General features: G+C 45.4%; 1 protein-coding gene across 4 annotated transcripts in view; it reads right to left on the bottom strand.

The window, feature by feature from the left end:
* The window catches only part of NT5C3A (5'-nucleotidase, cytosolic IIIA), a 71,642-nt gene that overhangs the window by 12,982 nt on the left and 32,347 nt on the right, over nucleotides 1-26,313 (bottom strand). The window contains exons 1-6 of one of the 4 annotated variants that reach the window (XM_074198937.1): nucleotides 20,947-21,388; nucleotides 14,679-14,733; nucleotides 3,245-3,343; nucleotides 2,064-2,133; nucleotides 1,450-1,496; nucleotides 405-490 (exon numbers count right to left, since the gene is read on the bottom strand). In XM_074198937.1, the coding sequence (XP_074055038.1) occupies nucleotides 405-490; nucleotides 1,450-1,496; nucleotides 2,064-2,133; nucleotides 3,245-3,343; nucleotides 14,679-14,714 (338 nt within the window). In that variant the 5' untranslated portion in view covers nucleotides 14,715-14,733; nucleotides 20,947-21,388. Of the gene's footprint in view, nucleotides 1-404; nucleotides 491-1,449; nucleotides 1,497-2,063; nucleotides 2,134-3,244; nucleotides 3,344-14,678; nucleotides 14,734-20,946; nucleotides 21,391-26,313 lie in introns of those variants that run through there. The other 3 variants (XM_074198938.1, XM_074198939.1, XM_074198936.1) reach the window with 3 other exon arrangements.

Here is a 26,313-nt window from a genome sequence, read left to right as displayed (position 1 = left end):
TTCAGGTATCTTTATCTCGTTTAAACTAGGTGGTTTACATGTTATCTCCCCATTAGCCTGGGAGCTCCTTGAGGGGCTGGGACCAACTTTGGACTCTTTTTGTATCCCTGGCTATTAGTACATAGTTCTGAGTCCACAAAGCATTTATACTGCCCCTATCTACAGGTGCCACTACTATAAAGTAGAAATGACCCTGGGACTTCACCAGAGGAGGGGAAGTCCTACCATGTCAGGTAGGCAACAATGCAATTAGAAATTAAACCACAGTATTTATAGCAATAGTCTCTGCCCCTACAGGAACTCAGCCTTTGTTTTTTGAAATGGGGGAAATCTTTTTGCTTGTGGCTGGAATTTCCTTTTCTCCTCCCCACACCCCCAGTTTCTCCCCCAATGGCCCCACTCACCATTCTACCATGTAAGGGAATTTCTCTTCTATGGTGAGGTCTGGATCGATTTCAATGGCATAGTATTTTTCCTTTAGTTGGAATAACTGGAAATGAATCAATAAATAAATTGTGAAAGGGAACCCTAGAGTTTTATCTATCTTATTATAAGACTAAAGAAAACAATGTATACTAGACAATCATACAGATGGACTTTAGAACATGGAATGCCAAGGAAAATTCGATTATCCACTAAGCATGGAGAAGAGCCAACCCACCCAGTGAAGTGATCTGTGGGCAGGTGAGCTGGTTAGTCAATAAACAGTGAATAAGTGCCTACTGTGTGACAGACACTGTGCTAAGTGGGGTCCTGATATGGTCAATATTTCAATGTGCTCTACTCCAAAGCTGGTTCTCTTCCTTCATGTTAAGATTTTTACTCCAGGAACTCTTTTTAAAAATCAAATTATATCATTAAAAACCTTAGGATTTCATTTACTAATAGGAAACTTGGTTCAGACTGAGGTCTTGGGACTAGGTCTTCTACACCCAAACAGACCTGAGGAGTTTTCTGGATACTTTAAGGCAAAGGGTTCTTATATCGGGGTCTATTAACTTGCTCTTTTAAAAAATTGGTAAGTTTATATAATAGAATTAGGTGTTTTTGTAATCCTCTGTATGATATTTTATGTCTTCAAAGAGAGGGGACAGATGGGATTTACCACATGCCGAAGGGACCGAGGAATACCCCCAATATGGAGAAGAGCCCCCAAATCACCCAGTTTCCACATGGTTTTGTTTTACTTTGCAAGATATTTAGGCACAGATGGATAACTGTGCTTTTCTGCTCTTCTTGAGATTTGTCCTCACGATTAAGAAGCTCCTGGTAATGGGTCTGTTATGATAAAATGGGCTACTTAAGACCAAAAACCAGGTTAAATGTATAGAAAATATAAATTATAGAAAAGCCCTGAAAGAAAGAAAGAAAGAAAGAAAGAAAGAAAGAAAGAAAGAAAGAAAGAAAGAAAGAAATGATGACCCGGCAATCATTACAGTTATCATTTACCTTTTGTCGACATTCATCTGAAACCAGCTTACAGTTGTCAATGACATCTAAAAAGAGAAAACCAAATAATTATCCAGTGAATCCCTAATTCTCCAGGTGTTGGGTCTGATGCCATCTTTGAGAAAGATGAAATGCCACAAAGAAATATTCTGTGGGCACTGTTCCAATGGAAGCTTCCACTCAGTATGTCAGCTATGTACACTGGGAACTGATGATTTCCATTACTGAGCTCAATGGCCTTCTGCAGTTTTACGTCCAATCATACATCCCTTCCCCTACTCTGCCCCCAACACTTTCAGTGGAAAAGGATAAATGAGCATTGTATTTTAAAATTTAAACAATGTAGTCATGTGCTTCTGGGAAATGCAGAGGCAAAGGTCACCTACAGTTACCTCTTTTTGGCCTAACTGTAAATGCAAAAAGGTCATTAACATAATGAAGGAAAAATAATTGTCTCTTCTTATTATCAAAATATTCCAAAAGGAAGTAAAAAAATCACATTTACATACTAAACTCCACCCCACCCCCATGCCATGGTTTACTAATTGTACTGGAATAAATTTTTACCTAGACTGAATAATTAAAGTCCTTGGAACATATGTACCCCAACTTACTATGACATGTTGGACACCTTTTTCCATTGTAGGAAAATCTGCTTAATGTCATATCAAAGTCTGTAATTATCTGTAAAAGAAGGGGAATAAGAAAAGCATAAACTACAATGAAAGTCTTGAACACATTGGTTTCCTTTCTGTTCTGCATCGTCCTTTCTCCCTCCCTCTGTACATTCCTAGAGCCCTTTCTCTGTGGAATAGAGATGACCATCCACATCTTCAAGGAGGGCCTGGAAGTGTTAATCTTTGCCTAAATGGATTATATGTGGGGGTATGAGGGGGGAATGGGACAGAGAACACCATTTGGGGTCCAGGGCAACCTCAGTCCCTAGTCTTATCAACAAGAATAGAACTGGGGCAGCTAGGTGGCACAGTGGATAGAGCACTGGCCCTGGAGTCAGGAGGACCTGAGTTCAAATCCAGTCTCAGACACTTAATAATTACCTAGCTGTGTGGCCTTGGGCAAGCCACTTGACCCCACTGCCTAGCAAAAACCTAAACCTAAACAAAAACAAAAACCAAGAATAGAACTTAAGGGGGTATTTGAAGTGGGCACCTTGTTGCTAAACTGATACCCTCTCAGATGACTCAGTCTGGCAATAAAAAATGTATCTGAACTGGATTTTTTTTTGGGGGGAGAAGCAACCCGTGGGACACATTGAAATCTTGAGCTTTGCCTTTGGAAAATAAGAATCTAAATACAGTAGTGGGCAAAGGGAGAGTGGTGACCCCAGTGACAAGGCTTAATGATCCTTCCAACATTTGCTCAGAACTTGGTGGTCATAAATCTGAAGCAAAACAAGAGCATGTCCATGTGGGTCAGGACTGTGTGTGTGTGTGTGTGTGTGTGTGCTCCACTTGTCCCCTTGACAAGGGACTGGGTCTGTTATGAGAACGACCAAGATGTGTTTTCTTTGACTTGAACACCTCTGGATGTGTCTTTGTAGAAGCCCATTTCCTGGGCTCTTTCTTCCTTTCCGGAAGAGCTTAATACTGTTTTGGCATCTAGTTAATTTTACACCTTTGAGAGCAAAGATAATCATGTCTATTAATATTTTACTTTTTTTCCCATTGAGGGATACCGATGAACTTTGGGATCTCAGGGTGAGGAGCCGGTTGCTTGGCTTAGTTCCCTACCCAACCCTCTAATCACAAGGTGATGAAACCTGGCCCCATCTCACCTGGAGTTTGGTGGCTCCTCCCTTAATCAGGCCACAGAGAATCTCCTCCACTTTGGCTGGGTTCTTGATGTGAACAGTGCTCTTCTGGAATTCTGGCATCTGCAGGGATAGGAAAGCAGGAGACTAAGAGACATGACTGAGCTCCCCTTGGAGCCTGGGGTCCTTAACGTGCTTCCAAGAGAGGGAGTAAGGGCTCGTGCCCTCTGGTCCTTTCTCATAGAATAAAATTACAAATTCATACGCATGGCCATCCACTGAGGAAAGACAAGTGGACCAAGTATGACCATTGGCCAAGTCACGGCCTGCAGTTAGATGCCCTGGGGCTCGTCCACCAGCACGTGGATGCATCTGTTACATGTGTGTAGCTACAGAACCTTCACCTGCCTCTTACTCTTTGGGAGGACGGTTTGTTTTCCTTGTTATGGGCAGATGCTTCACTCTGATTTTGTGCTCCCTTTTACACCCAAACACTCCAATAATCTGAGGAGATGTGCGTACCCTCCCTGGTGTGGATCGTGTCTACTCCCACCGAGGGGCCCCTGACCACATCCTCCCATGAGGGCATCTCAGAGGGGCCCCAGCCTCCTAGAGGCCCTCCTTCCTGCCAGACCAGGGCTTCAGAACTCAGGGAGCGCCCCTCCTTCCCACTAACTCTCCAGCTAGCCCTTTCCTTCTGTCGCTCTGAACCCTCTTGGGGTTCACTTTCCCTGCAACATTTAGGCCCTCAGTTTTCTAAACTCTGAAAACTGTTCTTCCCAAACTCAGGCCACATCCCCCACCTCACCAGGTCTTCCTCAGCCTGCCCAACATCGGCCCTTTAGAGGCCTGGCCTGCCTGCCAAGGTCCCACCAATTCAGTTTCAACAGCATCAGGTCCAGAAGTTGGGGGCCCCTTCTAGCCTCTTTCTCTCTCCAGGGGTGTCCAACATAGTCCTTGGCTCTGCTTTACCCAGTGGTGGCTCAAGTTCTCCCCATCACTAGAGAGAATTCCCTCCAGGTGTTGAGGTTCCCCATTCATGGCTGATTCGCACACCCTCCCTCTCCCTTTCCACCAACATTCCTTCTCTATGTCTCACGCTACAACTTATGGAGATGGATGGAGAGTCGGTCAGCCAGTCACCCCTTTTATCTAGCTCTCCACTAAGGCAGACTCTCCCTTGGTCCTACTGTGGTCCAGTCCTGCCCTCCTGCAGCTTGAGGGACACTGAGAGGTTGAATTTTCTTTCAATCTAACCAGGTCTTGCTTTCCCTCACTTTGCTGACTATCCAGACTTGATTCTTTTCGGTTTTATTTCACATTTTCCCTGACTTCTGAACCCTGAAGCCCTTGTCCCTCTGCTCTCAGTGGGAACCAGTTGGACTGACCCATGAGGGAAGCTCCTGGAAAATCTATCTTTACTGGCCATGGGAATTGTACCCGATTCCTGACAAGAGATCATCATTTCATGTCCTAGAGTGTGGCCCATAAATTCTGTCTGTAAATGCTGTCTTCTCAACCTGCAGGTCCCTTCCCCAAACCTTGGCCTTCGAGGGCCCAGAGACAAGACTAGATGCTCTTAACCAGTCTCCCAGGGGCTGCCATTCCCTTCCTGGTTCTTTCTGGCTGCACATTTTCCCCACAGGAGAAGAACCTCAAGGGGGCAGGGCTGGCAGATGGGTCTGTTCCCAGAAATCAGAGGCCCCCTCCCTGCGTGTCACTCCTCAGCAAGAAAATTGTCACCCGTCCCTTCTCCCTATAGGCCTGGATGCTCTGGAGAGCCCCTTTCAGTCTCGTCATTTCCTGCCCCCTCTTGCCCCCAGCCCCCTCCCCACATGGGGCTCTTCCATTTCCATTCTGGGCCCCAACTTTGTGGCCCCCAACCCCCACACTTTGCTTCCCCAATGTTTTCTATTCTCTTCCCCTTTGGAGCAATCCTTGTATTCTTTCAAGCAGAAAAGATAACAGAAGTGACAAGGCAGACCCAAGGGGCAGTCCTGGGACCCTGGGCCTACAACAGGCCTGGGTGGTCTGTGGCAGATCCCCTTGACCCTTCTGCTGCTCAGGGGCTGTTTCTCCTTTGAGAGCTAGGTTCTCATTTTGTGCCCCCGACCCCTTGCGCAGCCCGGGGAACCCCTTCTCAGAATGATGCTCAGGATGATCAAGATGTTTTTCAAACCCTGTCCTACAGGAATGATAAAAGGACAACTCGTACTTTCGTGGACTATCCCCAGACTCAGAAGTCTGACTAGAATTAAGGTTTGCAAAATGCTGTCTAGACGTCATTTCATCTCTGTCTTTGGAGAGATTATTGGATTTAGAGTCAGGAAGACACAAGTTTGAATCTGGCTCCAACACTCACTGGCTGGAAGGCCCTGGACAAGTCACTGAATCGCTCTCAGGCTTGATTTCCTCATTGGGACAATAATGTATTCCCCTCTTTTTGTTGTGAGGATCGAGAGACAGAATACGCAAAGCAGAAAGGACCTAGAATCAGGAGGACTGGAGCTCAAGTCCACTAGCTGGACCTCTCTCAGCCTCAGTTTTCTCATCTGTAAAATGGAGAACTATACTGATAATGATAACAATGCTAATGATAATGATAGTGATGATGATGATCTCCATCTCCTAGGGTTAGCGCGAGGATCAAATGAGATCATTTTGGTAGAGCATTCTGCCAACCTCTCAAAATATTAGCTACTATTACTATGACCATTATCTCCATTTTAGAGATGTGGAAAGTTTAAGCTCAGAGACCCAGTGACTTGCCCAAGGTCACAGAGCCAAAGGGTGTCTGTGGGAGGATCTGAACTGAGAGCAGGTCCAGTCCCCCCCCCCCCCATGCCCCCGTCCCACATCCTCAAGCCTCTGTTGTTGCTCCATCAGCTGCCGCTGCATACAGACATTTGGGGCTGGGAGGGTGGCATGTTCACTATTCATTATATTCTGCTCCCCAGGCAAGACTGTGCCAGGCTCTGCCCGCCCCCCAACCTGTGGAAAGGAGAAGTGGAAAAGCAAAGATATAGGTCTGTCCTGTCCTTCAGGGGCAGCAGGGAAGGGGCCATTCTCTGGACTGTGATAAGAATAGTCATGCTCGCCCACTGGGCCTGGGAGTGGTGGCTGTCTTTGGAGGGGAGTGCCCGCTGGGCCCCTGACCCTGGTGCCCACTGAGGCCACCCCAGCTGGAGGAGGGCGGGGCCATGCGGGAGCTCTGGGATGGCAGAGGTAGGAGGTGGGTGGGCTCCAGCCTCCCCGATTTCATCCTCTTCTGTTGTTCCCAGTCACGGGCCATTTTCTGAGCGGTCCCTGTCTCATTTTCAAGCACAGAGACTGACTGATCTCTTCCTCCAGCCAGACCAGGCAGGTGCTTCGTCACAGGCGGGTGCCTTGGGCAATGTCTCTCTCTGGCTGTGGAGACAGCGGCAGACACGGGAGGATTGACTTAAGGCAGAATCTGGTCAAGGGAGTCCTAGGGTCTCTGTCATCATCCAGGATGAACCAGCCCTGGGGCGGGCTCCCTGACAGTGAAAAGCTCAGATTCGGGCTGGAAACAGCTTAAAGGAAAAAGCCAGGCTGGCCTCAGATCCTCTGCAGATGTGGGCCAAGATAATCAGTTTATTTATCAATGCTGCTATGAATCTGGGGGGGCATTGAGCCTGGACCAGGCCTGAAGGGCATTGAATCATGGGCAGGCAACCTCCAGACTCACGAGACAGAAGAAACACACCCTCTGGGTGTCTGTGGGACAGAAACAATGGGTGGTGAGGTCCACGGTGCTGGAGAAAAGACAGAAACCCTTTTTTACCCCTTTTGGGGGGGTGAGAATGGAGGGGGACAAGCCCCAACCCTGGTCATAACCCAACTCTGCCATTTGGAACTCAAATTGGGCTGGGCCAACTTGCCCAAGCCTCAGTTTCCTCAACTGTAAAATGAGAGGCTCAGGTGAGCTGCTCTGAGGTCCCTTCTTGGGCTGCCTCTGGATGTCAGGATAAGGAGGACCACGGGCAGAGGGCCAGGCTGGAGTCGGGAAGACCCCTGGAGGGCTGGGCCTGGCAAGGCCCTTAAGCCCAACTAGGGGGTAAAGGTCCCTGTGTCCAGGGAGGCTGTGAGGGGAAGTCAAGATTGTGGAGGGCAAGCTTCAAAGCTAAAGAGCACCTTTGATTTTAGGAGCCCAGCACTTTTGGGGGGGCAGGCTGCCGGCTATGGGAGGCCGACCCGCACATGTTCCTCTTCTCGCCCTCTGACTGTGGACAGCGTCCTATCCCAGGCCTTGGGAGAGAACAAGGAAGATTCTGGGAAGAGTGACCAGAGCCAGATTACAGGCTGAGGTTTGGGATGTGGCCAAGACGAGAGCCGGGCTGTGCCACAGGGCGCTGCAACCTTCCCAAAGCTCGCCCAGGGCATGCCCACACCACCAGGGTCATCACTCTCTAAATCCCTTTTTCTGATGATATTGTCTCCCTTTTCTCCCACACAGTCACACCCCCTGCTCACCGAGTCAGCAGAAGCAGTTAAAACGTTCCAGCACTTTTTAATAAACATGATAAACCTGGAGGTTCAGAACCTGGGTTCAAGTCCTGTCTCCGTAGCTTGCTCCCTGCGAGGCCTCGGCTGAGGGGATTGCTTTCCTCCTTGGTAAAAGAAGGGGCTCAGCCCAGGCCATCCCAGGCCTCACTTCCAGCTCTCTTCTTAGAGACCCTTGATCTGCATGGAAGCCAAGGGACCCTGGGCAGCCACAAGGGGCAAGGGCAGGGTCTGTTGGCCACTGGCCATGGAGCTTATTGGCACCAACACTACAAGCCCCCCAAAAGGGAAAAAACCCACCACATTTTTAGCTTCACTTACACAAGTACATTGATCAATCCCTATTACTGTGAACTAAATGACTAATAGCAGTAACATAAAATATTTTTTTCGTTTATTTAAGGCTGTGGGGTTAAGTGACTTGCCCCAAGTCACACAGTGATTATTAAGTGTCAGGCCAAATTTGAACTCAAGTCCTCCTGACTCCAGGGCCAGTGCTCTGACCACTATGCAACCTAGCTGCCCCAGGAATATAAAATAGTATAGAGAAATTAATGCCAGTTATTTCCCCATCACTATAACTATAACTGTAATTTTAAAATTGGACAATAATGTTACTCAGAAGATGCCTCAGTGTTTAAATGGCAGTATTCAGTTTTTCATCTATAAAATGACAACACTTCTCACCTCATAGAATTATTGTATCCAGTTAGATAAATGATATAAAGTGCTATGCAAACCTTAAAATGCTACAGAAACTATTACTATTGTTCTGTGGACAGTCTCCTAACTGTGATCCACAGGGATGGTTCTGGTTAATGTTCCTCCTCATTCCTTATGGGAAAAAAGACACAAAGTGAGCCAGAACCCCGAATGCTCAAAGGAAAGATGGCTATTTGGACTTATGTTCTCATTAACATATAAACCCATGGCTTCTTTCCCTTTTTTTCATTCCAAATCCTAGTTCCCAATGACCTCTTGCCAGTCTTCATGGTTCACTGTTTGCTGACATGACTTGGAGAATCTTTGTCAAATTTCTCTTCATCTTTTCCTTTTGTACCAGATGTAGGCAAACATCTGGCACCATTTTTGAGGCAGTCCCTGGCCTCCCTTCATCATGAACTCTGAAAAAAGCATCTATTTGCTAACCTCAAGGCTCAAGGAGTTTATATTTTGTTGAAGGAGGTGACATGCACATAAGTAAACAAAAATCAATCTTTTTTTGAGGGGGGGGGAGGGACTAGTAGAGAAGGTGACATTTAATTTGAAAGGAAATGAGGGATCTTGAGAGACTTCAACATTGCCAACAAAACAGTTTGACTGGATCATAGACTGGATGAAGAGGAATCATGAATAAGAAATGGAAAAAGATCCTGAGATCAGGTTGTCAGAGACTTCAGATGCCTCCAAGAAAGACTCCTATTTGATTGTGGAGGTAACAGGGAGTCCTTGGAGTTTACTGAGCAGAGGGATGATACCATGGTCAAACCAGTGCTTCAGGTAAAGACTAGAGAGGATGCAGAGTTGAGGCAGGGGCGCCACTTGGGAGATTGTTGAAACATTCAGGCAAGATGACTGTCCGAGAGAAGAGGAAAATTCAAGATGATATGGAAGGATGATGGGATCAGAACTGATTGTTTATGTGAGGAGGGGCTGAGTGACTGGAAGGATGCCACTGCCCCTAGAAGAAAAAGCCTGGGTCTTAGGGACGCGTCTGGTTTTGAGCTAGGACACCCAGTTCCTGAAGTCTGAAGGGAAGCTCGTGATGTGCAACCAGAGCTGAGGGAAGAAACAAAGACATAGTCTGTGGATCAAAGAGTTGTGTGGAGAGATGAAAATGAACCTCATGGAGGCGCTGACATCACTCAGGAGGCTAGGGAGAGAAGAGGGTCCAGGTACAAGTGTGGGAGGAGAGGTGAGGGTCGCACGGGGGAAAGAGAGGGTTGACAGAGAAAACCCAGAGAGAGGAGAATACCCAGGAGCAGAGGAAGGTCAATAGCACCAGGTCAAGAAGGATAAAAATGAGGATGGAGACCTGAAGGGATGCCATTGAGTCCTCACCTACCATTTTATAGATGAAGAAACAGAGGCTAGGGAGTTTCCATAACTTACCAGGACCCCACAACTAGCATTTGAGGAGAGATTTAGGTCAGCTCTTCCTGATGCCCACCACAACACTAGGTCCATTATAAGTTTGATAAAGGTGCATTAGATTGATTATCAAGGAGAGTATCTTTAATTATTTGTATCTTTATCATTTGAAATTATAAGATGGACTCAACTTTCTGAGCTTTCTAATGAAGAGAAAACAATCCTCCCATAGGATTTTTTAAAGGATTAAATCCCATGAAAGAATTGTTTGGATAATTCTTCCACCAAGTAAAACCAAACCATGCATTTCCTGTAAATCTTGGAGCCATCTGGAAAACTCATTCCCTCGTTCCAGGAAAGGAGCCAGGCTTAGCTAATTTCACTAATTAACATACAGATCCAAACCAGAGGTCAGGTGTCAGCATCTGGCTACAGCTGCATGAACAAATATCAGGTATGTGGCCCTGAAGGCCATCACGGAGGCTCCCTGTAAAGGCATGAACACATTCACGACCAGAAAGAAAGCCACTGTAGAGCAATCCATCTTCGCAAGGCTATTCCAGCCATTTGACATGGCGCTCTCCTCAGAGTTAGCAAAAGTCGGTTTTTCATCTCAATTCTGTTTGCCCCCCTCTGCCTACCGTGCATAATTGGGCTGTCTCTTTATGATGAAGATTCAGTTTCTTTGTCAACTGATATGTGCTCAGTGAATGAGAAGACTGAATGCAACTCAAGAAAAACATAATTGGAAAAACCAATCTGTCAAAAATCATACACAGCCGTGCATTAAAAAACAGATTTCTTCTTTTTTTTTTTTAAAATCATCTCTGGTTTGAGTCTCTCCATTAATGTGGTTAAATGAACGGGGGAATCACATAAACTTCTAAGGGCTTCTCTGGAGAATCTTGCCCTCCCTTTTCTGATGCCAACGTTCTTGATGGAGAAGGCCAACTGTCTTCTGTCCTTACTTGCTGATTTCTGTTTTCTTGGAGGAGATGCACATTATTTGGTTCTTTCATCTAATGAACCCTACAGATATAACTTCCAGAGCCTTCTTGGAGATGTCACTGACAGCTCTAATTTAAGGGGAGCCTGCTGGGATTTCCCTTTTCCCTTTGGCAGTGAAGGCTCCCACCTCCCTTCTCCCCCCAGTCCTACTCTAGGGAGGGCCTAGAACTAATTAGAAGAGAGTGAAAATCAGGGGAAAGAAGTAGAGAGCTTTTGGGGGGGCTGCCTAGAGAGGTGGGAAGATTCTGACAGTTCTATCTTGATTTGGAATGAGAACAAAACACAGCAAAACCTCAGAGATTTGTCCTTGCCTTGTCCAAGATGCTGTGAGGGTTGATGTCTGGCTGGGAAGATTCTGAGCAACAAATGGGAGCTCAAGCCCCTTCTGCTGCCAGAGGACCCTGGGTCAGAGCAGGTCTTGGGGGCCAGGGGCTCCTGGCACAGGGGCCCTTGAGAAGTAGCTTGGTTTTTCCTGTCTCTGGGGTTACTGGCTATCTACAGAGGGGGCTAAAGTTTTGTCTTCTTATTGATACAGCCTTATTTCCCTCCCTACAATTAAATTTTGTCATCCAGCTATTTGCAAGTTTTAGGATAGGGAGGGTGTCCCTATATTTCCAAGGGAACTGAAGGGCTGCATTCTGGGGGCTAGAGCAGGATTATCACTGAGATCTATCTTGAGAGGCAGTGTGGGTGCAGTGGGGAGTCCAGAAGATCAGGGTTCCCCTTCTGTCTGGGTAACTTTGGGCAAATTAGCACCGCTCTCTGAATCTCAGTTCCTCAATGGCAAAATGAGACCACTGGATGCCAAGACCTCCAGGGCCCCATCCAGTTCTCTTGAGGGTCTGACATCCCTGCCCTGTTCTGCTTGGGGGTCCAGGGGTGAGCGCCATCGATAGGCAGTGCTGGGTCTGTGATTGGCAGAGAGCCTGGGCCACCTCAGGCAAATTATCTTCCTTCCTTAGGTCTCAGAGAGAAAAGGAGGCAATGAGACCAGATAGTCCTTTCTAGATCCAGCAATGCTGACATTGGAAAGAGCCCACAGACTGAAATCTGGGGGCAGTAGAGGCCCCAAGGGGACAACAAGGCTGGCCTGGGGGGACAAAATTTAGGTACCTGGAGAAGGAGGTACCTGCAAATGGTAGTTCTTGAAGAGAATGAAATTTTCCTAGGAAAGGAAGGGAGAACCAGAACTCATAGTTAAATGATTGTGGTGGGAGAATAGCTCCTTTCCCCCCAACATGTTTGTGCCCCCAAAGTGGGCATAGACCTTGTCCTCCTGCCCCACTGGTCAGGACCACAACTTACCCCAATGGTGTTTCCCCCCTCCCTCCCCTCAGCCATCCTTTTCCCATATGAGGGACTGCCTTCCCCTTAGACTACGGCTTCCAGAGGATAGGGCCTTCTGGGCTTTGGTATTTATACTACTTTTTTCTTCACTTGTGGACCCTCAGGTAGGTTCTAAGAGGGGCAGAACTGTCTGCTGGGAGAATCCCCAGGACTTCCTGTTATGCTTAGGCAAGTAAGGTGAGTAGAGCAGGGCTGGGGAGAGCCCACTGTCCTGGGTCTGGGCACTTCCTGTGGGATCTCCAGTAGGCTTGCACCAAGAACTGCACTCCCCATGGACTTAGTGCTTGGGAGGGGCAGGCTGCAGAGACCTAGAGACTTGGACCCCAGGAGTGCCATAGGCCTCACCCTGGGGACAGCTTCAGCACACTCCCAAGCTACTGCAAGCAATGAAAGCCACACTGCCAGATCAGGGGCCTCCAGACAAGGCAGAGAATGCTCATGCCACAATCCAATCCTGGCTAACCCCCATCTCGCTTCTTCTTCCTCTACAATCTCTCTCTCTCCTCCCATAACTGACCCCCAGCTCGGGCCCTCACCTGGACCATGCTTTGGCCTCCTGCCTCAGGACTTTCCTGCTGTCCCCGCCCCCCCCCCCCAAACAGCTTCCACAAGGCCACCCTCCTTCTCAAGCATCTCCCTGGCTGCTAGTGCCAACTCTAGGAAGAGACAAAGACTCCTCGTCCTGAAGGCCCTTTGCACTCTGGCCCCAGGCTACTTTGGCAGGTCCCTTACACATTCCCTTCCAACCCTTCATGGTTCATTCATCACCTCCCTTCTTGCCTTCCATGGTTCATTCATTCATTCATTCCCCCACTTTCAGGCCTCCATTGTTTATTGATCCATTCATTTTCCCCTTCCAGTCAGTCTTCCAAGGTTCATTCAGGCATTATTCTCCTTCCTGCCCTCCATGGTTCATTCATTCACTCTCCTACTTCCAGCCCTCCATGGTTCCTTCATTCATCACCTCCCTTCCTGCCCTTCATGAATCATTCATTCATTCATTCATTTTCCTCTTCCTGCTTTCCAAGCTTCATTCATTCATTCCCTCCTTCCAACCCATCTGTCCACTCATTCATTCATTCTCCCCTTCTGATCCTTCATGGTCCAATCAATCATCATCCTCCTTCCAATCCATCTTGGTTCATTCATTCATTCCTCCATGATTCAATAGATCATTATTCTCCTCCCTACCCATCTTGGTTCATTCATTCATTCATTCATTCATTCATTCCCCCTCTTTCAGCTCTCCATGATTCATTCATTCAGAACTCCTATGATTCATTCATTTATTATCCCCCTTCCTACATTCTGTGAACTATCCATTCATCACCCCCCTTCCTGCCCTGTCTGGCTCAGTCACACTGGCCTTCTTGTTCCTCATAAATAGCACACCTGTCCTTACCTTGCCTTGTAAAATACCTTCCTTCCTTCTCTTCCCATTCAGCTCAAGCACCATCCTGAGTGGTCATTCTGGACTTCCCCACCTGCCACTGTCCTCTGCATCTCTAGAATCACAGATCCAATGGGTCATCTAGTCCAACTCCCTAATTTTCCAGTTAGAACCCGAGGCTCAATGGATGAAGAGACTTGTCACTCCAGTGGCAAGAACCAAGTTCTGACTCTAGTGTATAGTGCAGCTGGGGGGCACCAGGGTTAGAGTGCCAGGCCTAGAATCAGGAAGACCTGAGCTCAAATCCAACTTCAGATGATTACTAGCTTTGTGACCTTGGACAAGTTATTTCACCTCTATCTGCCTCAGTTTCCCCAACCATAAGATGGGAATCCCAATAGCACCCACTCCTGGGGCTGTTGTGAGGACTAAATGAAATGAATGTAAAGTATTCATTACCAAGTAGATGTTTAATAAATGCCTGTTCCCTCTCCCCTGCCCAAGCACATTCTCTACTCTACCGTGTTTCCTCCTATCCTGTCCTTTGTACTTAAATGTCAAAAAAGAAAAAAAAAAGAGAAACCTGTCAAGGTAGGAAATGGAGTAGAGATTGAGGGGAAATAGTGGTGGTGGTGGTGGGGACTCTGAAGCCCAGGACATTGTTGTTGTCAAAATCTGATTTTAGCATTTTGGGCCTGGGGAGGGAAAGCCAGGTGATGCCATGCCTGCCGTTTTATATTATATGTAAAAGATTAAGAGGCCTGCCAAACACTGTAGGAAACTGTGATCCTTAGAAGACAAGGAGGCATTTTCATTCTAGGATGATAGTTTAAATCAAAAGTACAAAAGAGAACTTTGCAGTTGAATTAAAACTGGGAAGATTTGCACACAGTTATTGAACAACAAAGACAACCAGAAGACATCTTACCCAACCACTGGCTGTTGGCCAGCATCTTGGCTTCTATGAGAAAAGAGGAAAAGCAGCAGTCTGGATAAATGTGCATAAAACACAACTCTTGTGATCAATCTGCCTTTTAAGTTAAAAGCGAGAAGGCTCCAGAAAAGAGAAATAGAACTGGAAACATTTTAGATACCCACCATTTTCACAAGTATGTCGTACTCTTGGTTATTCATGTCTCAGCTATCCGACCTTCTGGATTATTTCAGGTGATAAATCATGGCAAAAGAGAAAAAAAGAAAAAGGTATGGGTGACATACTTAGGCCTCCTTCATACTCAAAATGCATCTTAACACTTCCTGGTTTGGTCTTAAATGGTCACTCAGAGCATGCACCTTATACCTACTTAACATGAGTCCAGGTTTTACTAGAGATGGCCCAAACTGGACATCATCTATTTTTGGTTGGGTTTAGTAGAGACAATGAGGAAGCCTGCTACATAAAACACTGAAGAGAAAGAAGTAGGGTAAACTATATACTGATTAAAATTAGCCATTGGAAATAAAAACTTTCCACAACTCTAGAAATAGAGATATTTTCTATGACTTCAAGTGTTACATTTTGGAAAAAGTTTCTAATATTGTTTGTTGTCCACTAAAATTTAGAGTAAATCTTCTTCTCCCCCCCCCCCAAAAAAAAATTCATAGGGAAAAATGTGAATTTGTTTTGGATTGATTTTAATTTTAGGATTTTGTTGTATCAGTAGTACCAGAGAGGTGAAAAGGAAAAATCATATCTCAGTTTAAAGTCACTCTTGAGAATCTAGAGAAGTGCCAGACTTATTTGTGATTTAAATGGGTTTCAGCAGACTTGACCTTTTCAAGACTGTGATATGACCTTACTCCATGGGGTGAAGAAATGGAAAAAATAGCATGGAAACACCATAAGGGCAGAGGAGAGAAATCCAAGAGAAAATCCTAACAATAAACAAGCCAGGAGCTAACCAGTTTAGCCACTAATTCTAGGGAAATACCAAGTCAATTTGGCTTTTGGTCTGATTTCCCTGGGATGGATTCTCTCTTAGATTGGAAGCTTCTTGGGGGCAAGGATGACTTTGTACATCTCTAGGCTACAGCATGATACCTTGAACAAGTAAACCTTTATGTTTGTAAAGGTAAAATCACAACTGTTCTTCCTAGTCTCTCTGAATAATGTTGACATTCCTTGGATTCTAGACTTCAGTCTTCGTTGCTTGGATTGTGAAGTGGCCACCAATGGTTAGGAAGGATGAGCTGGTCTGTTGTTCATAACCACAGGAACACAGTCAGAATTCAGCTCATAGGAATTCACTACTTATTTACTATGGGCAGGGCCAGATGCTGGGCACCTTGAGGCATAAAGGCAGATATGACAAGGCCCAATCTCAAAGAGTTTATCATCTGGTAGGTGGGACAGGTACAGAAACAATGAAAAGGGTTAATGGAGCTGAAGTGGGCAGTCCTGATCCTAGGGGGAGCAGGGATGAGATGCCTGTGCCTCACAGGGAGTTGAACCTGGGGAGGGAAGAGAGGCAGAATTGCTCATTGCACCAGTAGAAGGTCTGGGGTCTCAGTGCGATGAGTGGCCCTCCAACAGTGGAGTCAATTTTCCCTGTAGGACTCCTGACCCTGGTTTTTCTCTAGGGACTAACTTGTATTCCTCACACTTTCCTCCTTTGGTCCCTCGGTTTCTCTCAAGTCTCAGCTCAAGTCCCATCTTCTGAAGGAAGTTCTTTTTGGCAGATTGGGCTTGTGATGCATGGGGTGTCTGTCTGTCTCTACTGTGCCACTTGGGCCAAGCCCTGAAACTCTGTGAAGCTTCCTCTCTGACCGCCAAGAGACTTTTCAAGAATTTGTCCTGTCTAGATACAGGGAGAGTAAACTGGATGAATAAGGATAACAACACTGCTGAGAGCTAAGCACTCCAGGATTGTCCGCTGTCTCGACTATGAAATGAGGGTAGATGGCCTGCAGAAGGAGGTCCAGTCAGACTGAAAGCACAAATGGGCAGAGCCCTAGGATGAGAATTGAAACTCAGCAGAGAGAGAGAGAGAGAGAGAGAGAGAGAGAGAGAGAGAGAGAGAGAGAGAGTTCTAGATTCTCTTGGGGAAACTAAAAGTTGTCTGGGCATGTTCCCAGGAATAAAGGCTTATCAGTGAATCACCCCAGTATTGGATGGGCTGTCTTCTAAAAAACCATATGGAGGCCAGTCAGGGCCAACAGAGACAACTGGGGGGCTTCACAGCCCTAGCTGGACCATCACAGACTGGAAATCCCATAGAAGTAGTAGGATTGCCAGACCCCTGATGCCTCAGCAAAAGGATGGGTTGGTCCTGGAGTAAGAGGAAAGGGACGACTGGTGGATGCCCCACGGGCATTGACCAAATGTCCAAGAAAAGAGAGGAAAGTTCTCAGAGAGTCAGGCAGTCAACTCCCAGGTGGACCAAGGCGAGAGGCCACCAACAATAAGGAATCAGATGCATTGTGGGAGGGAATGTCACATGGAAGACATGACTGGCCCTCGGGGTCATTGGAGTTAACTCTAGAAATGTGCATCTTTCCTCTGGCTCAGGATGCCAAATCTATTCCTTATTTACCTTGGGCCCTCATGATCCTGCTTTCTAGTGCCCTTGAGTTCCAGGCTGACCTACCTGGCTGGGAGCAAGATCTCCCTTCTTGGACTCTATTTCTCTCTCTCTCTGAGTCTGGGTTCTTCTGAGATCTCATGATTCCATGATCCCCTCTCTTATGATTCCAGCCCCCTACTTACAGACTGGACTTATAGCTCCTTTTTAGACCCCAGGCACTGGCAGGCCATTCCAAAGTCTTAGCCATAGGCTCCAATCTCTACCCAATATCTTGATAAGTCCTGGCCCAAGCTCAGACCCTTTTCTCCTAAATTAATCCTTTCCCTCCTTGAAGTAGATTGTTCTGAAACTATTAAAAAAACCAAACTCAACAGTAATAGATTTTCTGCTTGGGGATATGGGACAATTGCTGTGCCCTTGCCTCCTGGGTCCTTTCCTCCAAAGTCAAAAAAGCAATCCCCTCCTCAGGAGAGTTCTGGGGACAGCCTTTCAGCCTGTTCTTGGGAAACCTGGGGCAGAGTCAAGAATCTGCACATCCACAGAACTGATACTTGCCACCTGGAGCTTTCCTTTGGGGACTGATGCCTGCAAAAGGCTTTCAGAAGGCACTAATTAAATATCATTTTTAATAAAATCAACTGAGATAATGAATACAAAGTGCTTTGAAAAGCTTGAAGCTATTATTAGTTGTTTGAAAAGGGAAGGACAATATAGAAATGTATATAGCCAGGGAATGGGACTGCTATGGAACCTAGAAAGACAATTTTCATAGCTGTAAAATTAATGTTGAAATGTGTGGTTCCAAGGGTCCAAAGCCTAACATGTTTAGCCGGTTGCTACTCTCTGCTACCTTTGACTTCTGGCCCCTTGGAGGTCCTCGTTATTAGAAAAAGAATATGAGGAGTTATTGAGAACTAAATTTTTTTTTTTTAACCAGACCTATCTGACAGGGAATATCTCTACCAATATAGATAGGTACTTGTTCTACAACTTAAGAGTCTTCGAGTGTTATGGGAGGCAGTGAAAAGTGACTTGCCCAGGGTCACACAGTTAAGTTGGATCAGAGGAAGAGTTCGACCCCAGGTCTTCCTCTTCTAAGTCAATTCAGTCCTGTACCACACTGCCTCTCATCTTTTTATTTTTATTTCTTTAGAAATTGTTATTTAAATTTTGTTTTTACAAGGCAATGGGGTTAAGTGGCTTGCCCAAGGCCATACAGCTAGGTAATCACTAAGTGTCTGAGGTCGGATTTGAACTCGGATACTCCTGACTCCAGTGCTGGTGCTCTATCCACTGTGCCACCTAGCTGCCCCTCATCTTTCTAACTAAAGGTTCTCAGCAGATTAAATAAGGCTCATTTTAAAGTTATACTTTATAAAAATAACTCCAGATAAAAATTCCAATGAATCCAACGGTCCCTCAGGAGGCCAGATTTCACAAGACAATGTCTTCTCTTGATGAGAAGGTAAGGCCCCATGTTGGCCAGACCTGCTTCCATCATTCTCATAGGTCAGTATTATTGTGTAAGCACAGAAGTGTCAGAGGTGGTGGGGTAAATGTCAGCCTCTTGGCCTGAACCTGAAAGAGGCCACAGAAAATCAGGGCAGTGTATTTTTAAACAGTTGGTCTTGTAAATCTACCCGGCTTGATATGGCCAGTCTTGACGGCCTCTGCCAATCGTTGCCCCATCACCTGTTACAGATGCTCTGGTGATGTTGAACAGCCTGAGGCCAGGCCGGAAAGGAGAATTCTTAGAACTTTATAAAATCTCTTTCAAGGACAACTTTATCATTGTTGTCATCTGAGAAATAAGGTTTTGAAAACCCCAGAATGTGGACAAGTGGAAAAGTGATCTTTTGAAAGTGGAGAGACATTCTCTTGTGAGCTTGCAGTCCAGGCCAGCATCACCGGAGAGAAGCAGGCCATGGGATAAAGTGAGAGGTAAGAGCCCCTTTATTGAAATTGCTCTGATTGGTCAGTCATTAAGATTCTTATGGAAAGTTCTTTGATTTAAGAAAACTAGAACCTTAAAAAAAGAGAAAACCTGAACTTGCTAATATAAAGTTTGCAAATCTCTTGAAAAAAATTCACTTTATAGATAAACCTTTTATTTACAAACTTTTTCTAATAATGAAAGATAAACTTGGATGCTTGAAATTCAAATGGGATCAAATGACTTCTGACATGCTGTTTGCTCTTTCCATCTTCAAAAAATAATAACCTCTGTTTAAAATAGAATTTCCCTTCTTGGTGTTCAGACTAATTAATTGCTCAATCACACAGATCTCCTTTCATAATTTTTCCTGTTAGAATCAATGTTTAGTTTGAAACTTAAAATACTATACAAGTGATATCTCCTATTATAATCAACCTTTAGGAATATTACTAAAATTGAAGCAAACATAAGTGTTTCTATTGAAAATAGGAACCCTATAAACCAATCCCTAGAATAGCTTTAAAAATTTCATCTCATTTTAAGAATTCTATTTCCATATTTCTTATCTTGGTGGGTCAGAGGATTGGCTACTGGTTTCTCTGGGGAAATGAAACTAAATACTCTTTGCTTCAGTAAATGACATCAAACTAAGAATGTGAAACCCAAACCAAAACTACTTTGTAGGGTGTGTTGTTGTGCCAGACACCGTCACCAGACTCAGCTGTGTAAAATAAAATTTCAAATGCTACTGGTACAAAATAGCAATTTATACTCATTTTCTTAATAATTTTCATTAGCCTTTCCATCAGATCTCATTAGATCTTACTAGACCTTGGAATTCATTGTACTAGAGAGGGCTCTGGGGACCATCCTGTCCAAGCCTGCCACTTTACAGACAGGTAAGATGAGGCACAGGGTTTTTACAACTTGCATAGAGAACCTTATGTAGACAGGGATCATTTTTGCTTATTTTTTCCAAGTATACAAAATGTCATCAGAATAGGCTGTTGTAATCTTGATGATAAGCTAAATTTCTGGCGGCGGTAACTTATGACTGAACGTGGGTGCTGAACATAAGAACTACTTGGGACTCTGTCCTTGATCTCGCCCTGGGAACAGCAGTTTGAATCGGTAGATAGCAGAGCTTAAGCTGCATAGAGATGGTCAACAACAACCAAGCCAACCCATCAACAAAAAAGCAGCGGCTTCATCCTCTGACCTTTTTCTGCCTTTGGGACTCGATAGGTAAATATATAGACATCTACTCTGCAACAAACCAGAGCTTCTCCGCTGTTGCCAAACAACAGTGAAGCCCCCAAACAACACAGGGTTTTAGACTATTACTTCCACACAGTTCCTAAGAAAGATTTATAGAAGTTTGATTGTTAAGAGGAAAGCATTTAGAACAGCACACCAGAATATCTTTACCAGTCTAATCCCATTCTAGGCTACCTTAGTTTTGGTAACAAATTAAACATGGCTCAAACTTTGGCACTGGTCACCCAGGAAGGTTTCTAAACCTGGGCCCCATACCTGAACCTGCAAGTCGATTTGTAGGGTAAGTGAATTGATTCATACAAGATGGATGTATTATGTTTGGATCCTCTAGGTAACCTTTTGCTTTTGGCTAATAAGGCAGTAGAGCAAAGCCGAAGCTTCTGGGACTAGATCCTAAGGCTTGAACTGTCCCTCTTTCTATAGTTCTCCTTTTTGTTAAACCCCAGGGATCAACAGTGCTGCCCTGGACTCTCTGTTGCTTCTTGTTCCTGCTGGAGCCATTCTTTTCCTATTCTCAACGTTCTGCCAGGCTGTCTAGCCCTCCAGGGGAGCATGCCCAAATCCCGTGCTCACAACACAAAGTTAGGCGAAAGAAGCACATCTGTTTACATGAAGTAGATACACTTACCAGCGAAGTTTGCCTGAGGAGCTAGAGCAGTAAAAGAAAATTCTTCCTGACTGCGAATGACTAATATAGGCAGCCCAAGGTGCAAGTGAAGGCGGTCCCAAAGGGCCTGGCTAATCCCCACGCAAAACAAACAGTCCTGGGCCACACGTAGTCAGCGACATTTGTACTTTGTTGTGCTCAGGGAGGGAGCTGCCCCCTCTGGCAGGGAGTGAGCACGTGCTACCTCAGCAAGGAGTCTGGGCAGGAGGATGTAAACTTGGGCTCTTGGGGCATGGGAAAGGGACTGGACAAAGGAAAAGGTGCCCTTGGAGCACACCGAAAGTGCAAAAAACCAAGACGACAGGAGGGGAATGATTCCTTTGCCAAACTGAAAAAGAAAATGGCAAATTGTTTTGAAATAAAAGAAGTATTTTCATAATTTAAAGAGCACCAGCCGTGTTTTGCTATAAATAGTAATGTTGCAATAAACTGATACGTATGTGTCAGGACACAAGAGAGATAAGTGTGGATATGTGTGCCACTCTCTCTCAGCAGTTTTATCACTGGGGCACTGCCAAGCTAAATTTCTGTAAACAGTATTTTCTATCAGCCTCTTCCTGGTGGGGAGAAATCTAGCCTTTTAGCTATCAAAGGTCACAAGCATACTTGCCTATGTTCAATGTTTTAATAAACCATATATCACTGAATCAGCTTATAGGTTCAGGTTCCATTTAGAGAATGATTATAACAATGTTTCTGGGAATGCTCTGCTAGTAACATGAGTTTTCCCAAGTGAGACTAACTAGTAGAAGAATCTCTGATGCACCCTGGTTGAATGGGACCTCTTGGGTCAAGTTGGGTCCATTCCTAAAGCCTGAGTTCCCTGGACAACATCCAGTTAATGGTGATGTTAAGTCCACTGAGATATCTCTAGTGGGAGGGGATGACCGGCCTTGGGGATAGGCCACCACATTCCTGGAATACTCTAGTTGCTCATTAGTCTTTAAATATCATGCCCACTTCTTCCTGGAGGCAGCCTCCACCCCCACCCCCCACAATTCTTCCCAAAGTGGTTCAACCAGAACAGACCTCACTGCTTTTCTACTTGGCAGATTGGAAGTACCTGAGGATCCCTCTACCTCCAAAACACAACCAAGGTTCTCTTCTCAAGGTTAAACCCACCATTCCTTCCACCAATCTTCATCTATCTTCATTTGTATGTGATAGATAGTGAGGAAGAAGAGCTACCATACAACAAATCAAATATCTCATGTGATCCTCACAACAACACCATTTTAGAGCTAAGGAAATGGAGGCAGAAAGAAGTTAAGTATCTGAAGAAGGATCTGAACTCAACTCTTCTGGATTTCCCAAGTCCATCATTTCTAGTTAGGACAGGTATAGGGATAGAGGCAGGGATTGGACTATGATCTCCCTGGTCTTGGTGATTCCCAGATGGAAACTCTTCCTTTAAGACAGGTTACAGGGGTAGCTATGTGGCACAGTGAATAGAGCACCAGTCCTGGAGTCAGGAGGACCTGAGCTCAAATCCAACCTTAGACACTTAATAATTACTTAGCTGTGTGATCTTGGGCAAATCACTTAACCCCACTGCCTTGCAAAAACTAAAAAAGAAAAAAAAAGACAGGTCCACTGGCACATTCATTGAAACACATTGAAACACCCTAAAGCACAGGGAGGTGAAGAGAACTTGGCCTAGTGCCTCACAGTCACTGTCAGAAGGTCTTTCTGATCCTGAGGTAAGCTCGTGGCCCACTCTGACACCACCTCTGACACAAGCATGACCTCCCAACACGCAAAAAGTTCAAAGGAAAGGTCTGCCATATGCAAAATTATTCTGTCAACAATTTTTTCTGCCAGCAAAGAATTGGAAACAAAGTGGGTGCCAATCAGTAGGGGAATGGTTGGTGAATGTATCATGAGAGTACTGTGCTATAAGAAATGACAAAGATGAGAGATCTGAAGAAACCTGAGAAGCCTGAAGTCCAATGAACTGATGCATGTTGGAGTGCATTCAATCAGTAGAACTCAAAAGTCACCATAAAAGGCAAGAAGCCTGTTGCTCATGGCTTCTGGAAGCTGAGAGTGTATCATGCTCCCTACCTGTTGGCAGTATGAGGCATAGCCAGCGTGGGCATCTGTCCATAAGCCAGTGTTTCTGTTGGGGATCTTGGGGAGTGAGGGACAACAGTGATGCCCAAAAACCAACCCAAAAGGAAAGCAACAATGAGCAAAAGGAAGTTCCAAAGGAATAGGCCAACAAGGCCAATTTTTCTTTTGTTACTACTGTGCTATAGTTAATGTATCCTTTAAAAAAGCAACAGACGGTGTCATTATCCTTTTTCTGTTCTTTATATACTCAAATCGTGTTTGTGAAGCTCATAATAAAAAATAAAATTTAATAAGTCAAAAAGGAGTTGCATAGTGCTAGGCCTAAGAAGATTATAGGTCTACCCTCGGAATCTGATCTTGGACAGATCCTGGGTAGGAATAAGCACAGTCGGAAGAATTCAACCCTCATGGGGAAGGCCTTGAGATTGTGCCAGCTGAAGATTTTGGTAAATAGAGGGCTGTCTCATAGAAGACAGATTCAACTTGTTCATTTGGGCTCCAAAGGAAGGAACTGGAGGCTGCTGAGATTTCAGGAAAGGAGAAGCATCTAAAATCTGGCCACACTGCAGGATGGGCTCGATGGATGACCTCTGAGGTCTCTCCAGCTCTTGGGTTTTGTGTTTATGATTTCTAATCCCATCACTGATGGATCATACTTGTCTAGATATGTTCGGAAGTGTTAGGTTGGACCCCATCCTTGCCCATAGGGAGCTTGCATTCTTACAGAGGGTGGTACTGGCAGAATACAACCTCAACACATACCTGTCTCATCAACGTTAACTACCCCTCAACGTGCACCTTTGATCCCATCCCATCTTCTCCAGCAGATGGATCATCCTCACATTTTAACCTTTAGCCTTTTGGACTCTCCTTGGAAAAAGCTCTCAACATTTGATGACTCCATTCTCTCTCCCCAGAAGTCTCAAAAGTCAGGTCTCTGACTTCCTTATTTTACTGAATCTGTTCTCCAAAGGTATCAAGAAACTTACAATTGCTTTTACTGAATTCTCATTCTTCTTACTCTCACTGCAGATGCTGGCACTACTGGCTGCCCTCTTCTCTTGGATAGTTTCTCCTTTCTAAGCTTTCACCACGTTATTCTCTCCCGATTCTCCTCCTACCCATCAATCTTCAGTCTGGTCATACCCCTAACTATGAGTGTCCCCCAAGTCTCTTCTCCATTTATGCTATCTCATCAGCTTCCATGGACTCAACTACCATCTCTAGGTAGATGATGCTAAGATCTTTATATCCAGCCCAACCTCTCTCCTGACTCCAAGTCTCATAAGGCCAACTGACTTTGGGGAATGTCAAAGACATCTGAAGCAAAATAATATTCAAGTATGACCTCATTTTCTTTCTTGCTGAAGCCTCACCTCTTTCTAATTTCGAGGGAACCCCATATTCCTGGTCATCCAGGCTTACCACTGGTGTTACACTCTATTCTTCACTTTCTTTCAACTCCCCTATCCCATCTGTTACCACTTCCTAAAGAGTCTCCCTTCTCTCATCTGCCCTTGCCTAGTCAGACCCCCATTCCCCCACATCTGAACTGCTTCAAGTCTAGAATGGCTTCAATCTATCCACCACTCAGCTGCCAAACTGATGTTCCTTTGGTACAAGTCTGACCGTGGCATTCCCCTCTTCAATAAACTCCAAAGGTAACTCATACTTTCATGTCTAAATAGAAACTGTTTGACTTTTAAAAGCTCTTTCTAAGCTGGTCCCTTCCCATTTACTCATCTTTACTATATTCCCTCCTTTCTAGCCTTTCACCACATAGACATCTCCCCACACATAGGCTCTCCCATATAGACATCCCTCACTGCTCACTGACTTAGGGCCTTTTCCTTATCTGTCCTCTATGTCTGGAATGTCCTTCTTCCTCCCCTTCACCTTCCAGCTTCCTCTAAGACTTAGTTCAAGTCTCACCTTGTGCTACCTATCATTTACATGTTAATCCCCCTTCCCCGACCCCCCTTAGAATGGGAGCTCTTTCTAGGAAGGTTCTGCGTTTGTGCCTTACTGGATACAGTAAGGACTTAATAGATGCTTGTTGATTGACTGCAACAGTCACAGAAACAAAAGCAAGTTTTTTTTTTTTTCACAAGGCAAATGGGGTTAAGTGGCTTGCCCAAGGCCACACAGCTAGGTAATCATTAAGTGTCTGAGGTCAGATTTGAACTCAGGTCCTCCTGACTCCAGGGTTGGTGCTCTATCCACTGCACCACCTAGCCGCCCCTAAAAGCAAGGTTAATGTAAAGAAGGAAGCAGCACAGAAAACAAGGGTGGTGTGTTAGGGAAGGCAATGAAGAACAGGTGGCTGGGAGTTGAGTGAAGGAAGGAAGGAGTCCAAGGATCTGAAAGGAGGAAATGAAGAGGGAACACATTCCAGGGCCTCTGGATGACTCAAACAAACCAGAGGTAGAAGACCAAGGATGGGGAACCAGCAGGAGGAGCTGCCACTGTGTGTCCCCAGCTCCCCAGAAGTCAGTGAGAGCCTGTTAAGGGCTTCCTCTGGGCTAAACCCTGGGATGACATCAGAGCATATCCCCCAAAGAGGTGCATAGAAGGGGGCTGGTCTGTCTATGGAGGCATGGTGCAAAAGCTTGGAATGTGGGGTCAAAATTCAGGTCAAATGGCATGACTGCAACTGGAAGCGTCAGACAAAAAGCTACAACCCTGTAGTAAAGGATCTCAGTAGTCCCCTGGGTGTAACACAACCCAGAGCCTCTCCCCACTTTAGGAAGACTCACAGGGGCTAATTTAAGTCTTGGAATGGGTCCAAGGAGTGGCTAATTTAGTGCCTTTTAAATGTTGGCCAAATTAAGCCTGGGAAGTAGATACTATTAACCCATTTTATAGAAGAAGAAATTAAGTGGAGAGTGGTTCATTGGCTTGCTCAGGGTCAGCCAGCTATGTGTGAGGTAGAATTCAAACTCAGTTCTTTCATTCTTTTTTTTTTTTAAGGTTTTTGCTAGGCAATGGGGTTAAGTGGCTTGCCCAAGGCCACACAGCTAGATAACTATTAAGTGTCTGAGATCGGATTTGAACTCAGGTCCTCCTGACTCCAGGGCCAGTGCTCTATCCATTGTGCCACCTAGATGCCCCCAAACTCAGTTCTTTCTAACCCCAATGGCAATGCTTTAGTTCAACATACTATTGACATTTCTGCACTGAATGCAGGTAGCAAGATGGCCAAGAGTTCTGGGTTTAAAGCCAGGAAGACGAGATCTAAACCAGCCTTGGATGCTT

This window comes from Macrotis lagotis, chromosome 8 (assembly GCF_037893015.1).
Source record: "Macrotis lagotis isolate mMagLag1 chromosome 8, bilby.v1.9.chrom.fasta, whole genome shotgun sequence".
Taxonomy (NCBI): domain Eukaryota; kingdom Metazoa; phylum Chordata; class Mammalia; order Peramelemorphia; family Peramelidae; genus Macrotis; species Macrotis lagotis.
This window is presented reverse-complemented; position numbering and strand designations above follow the sequence as displayed.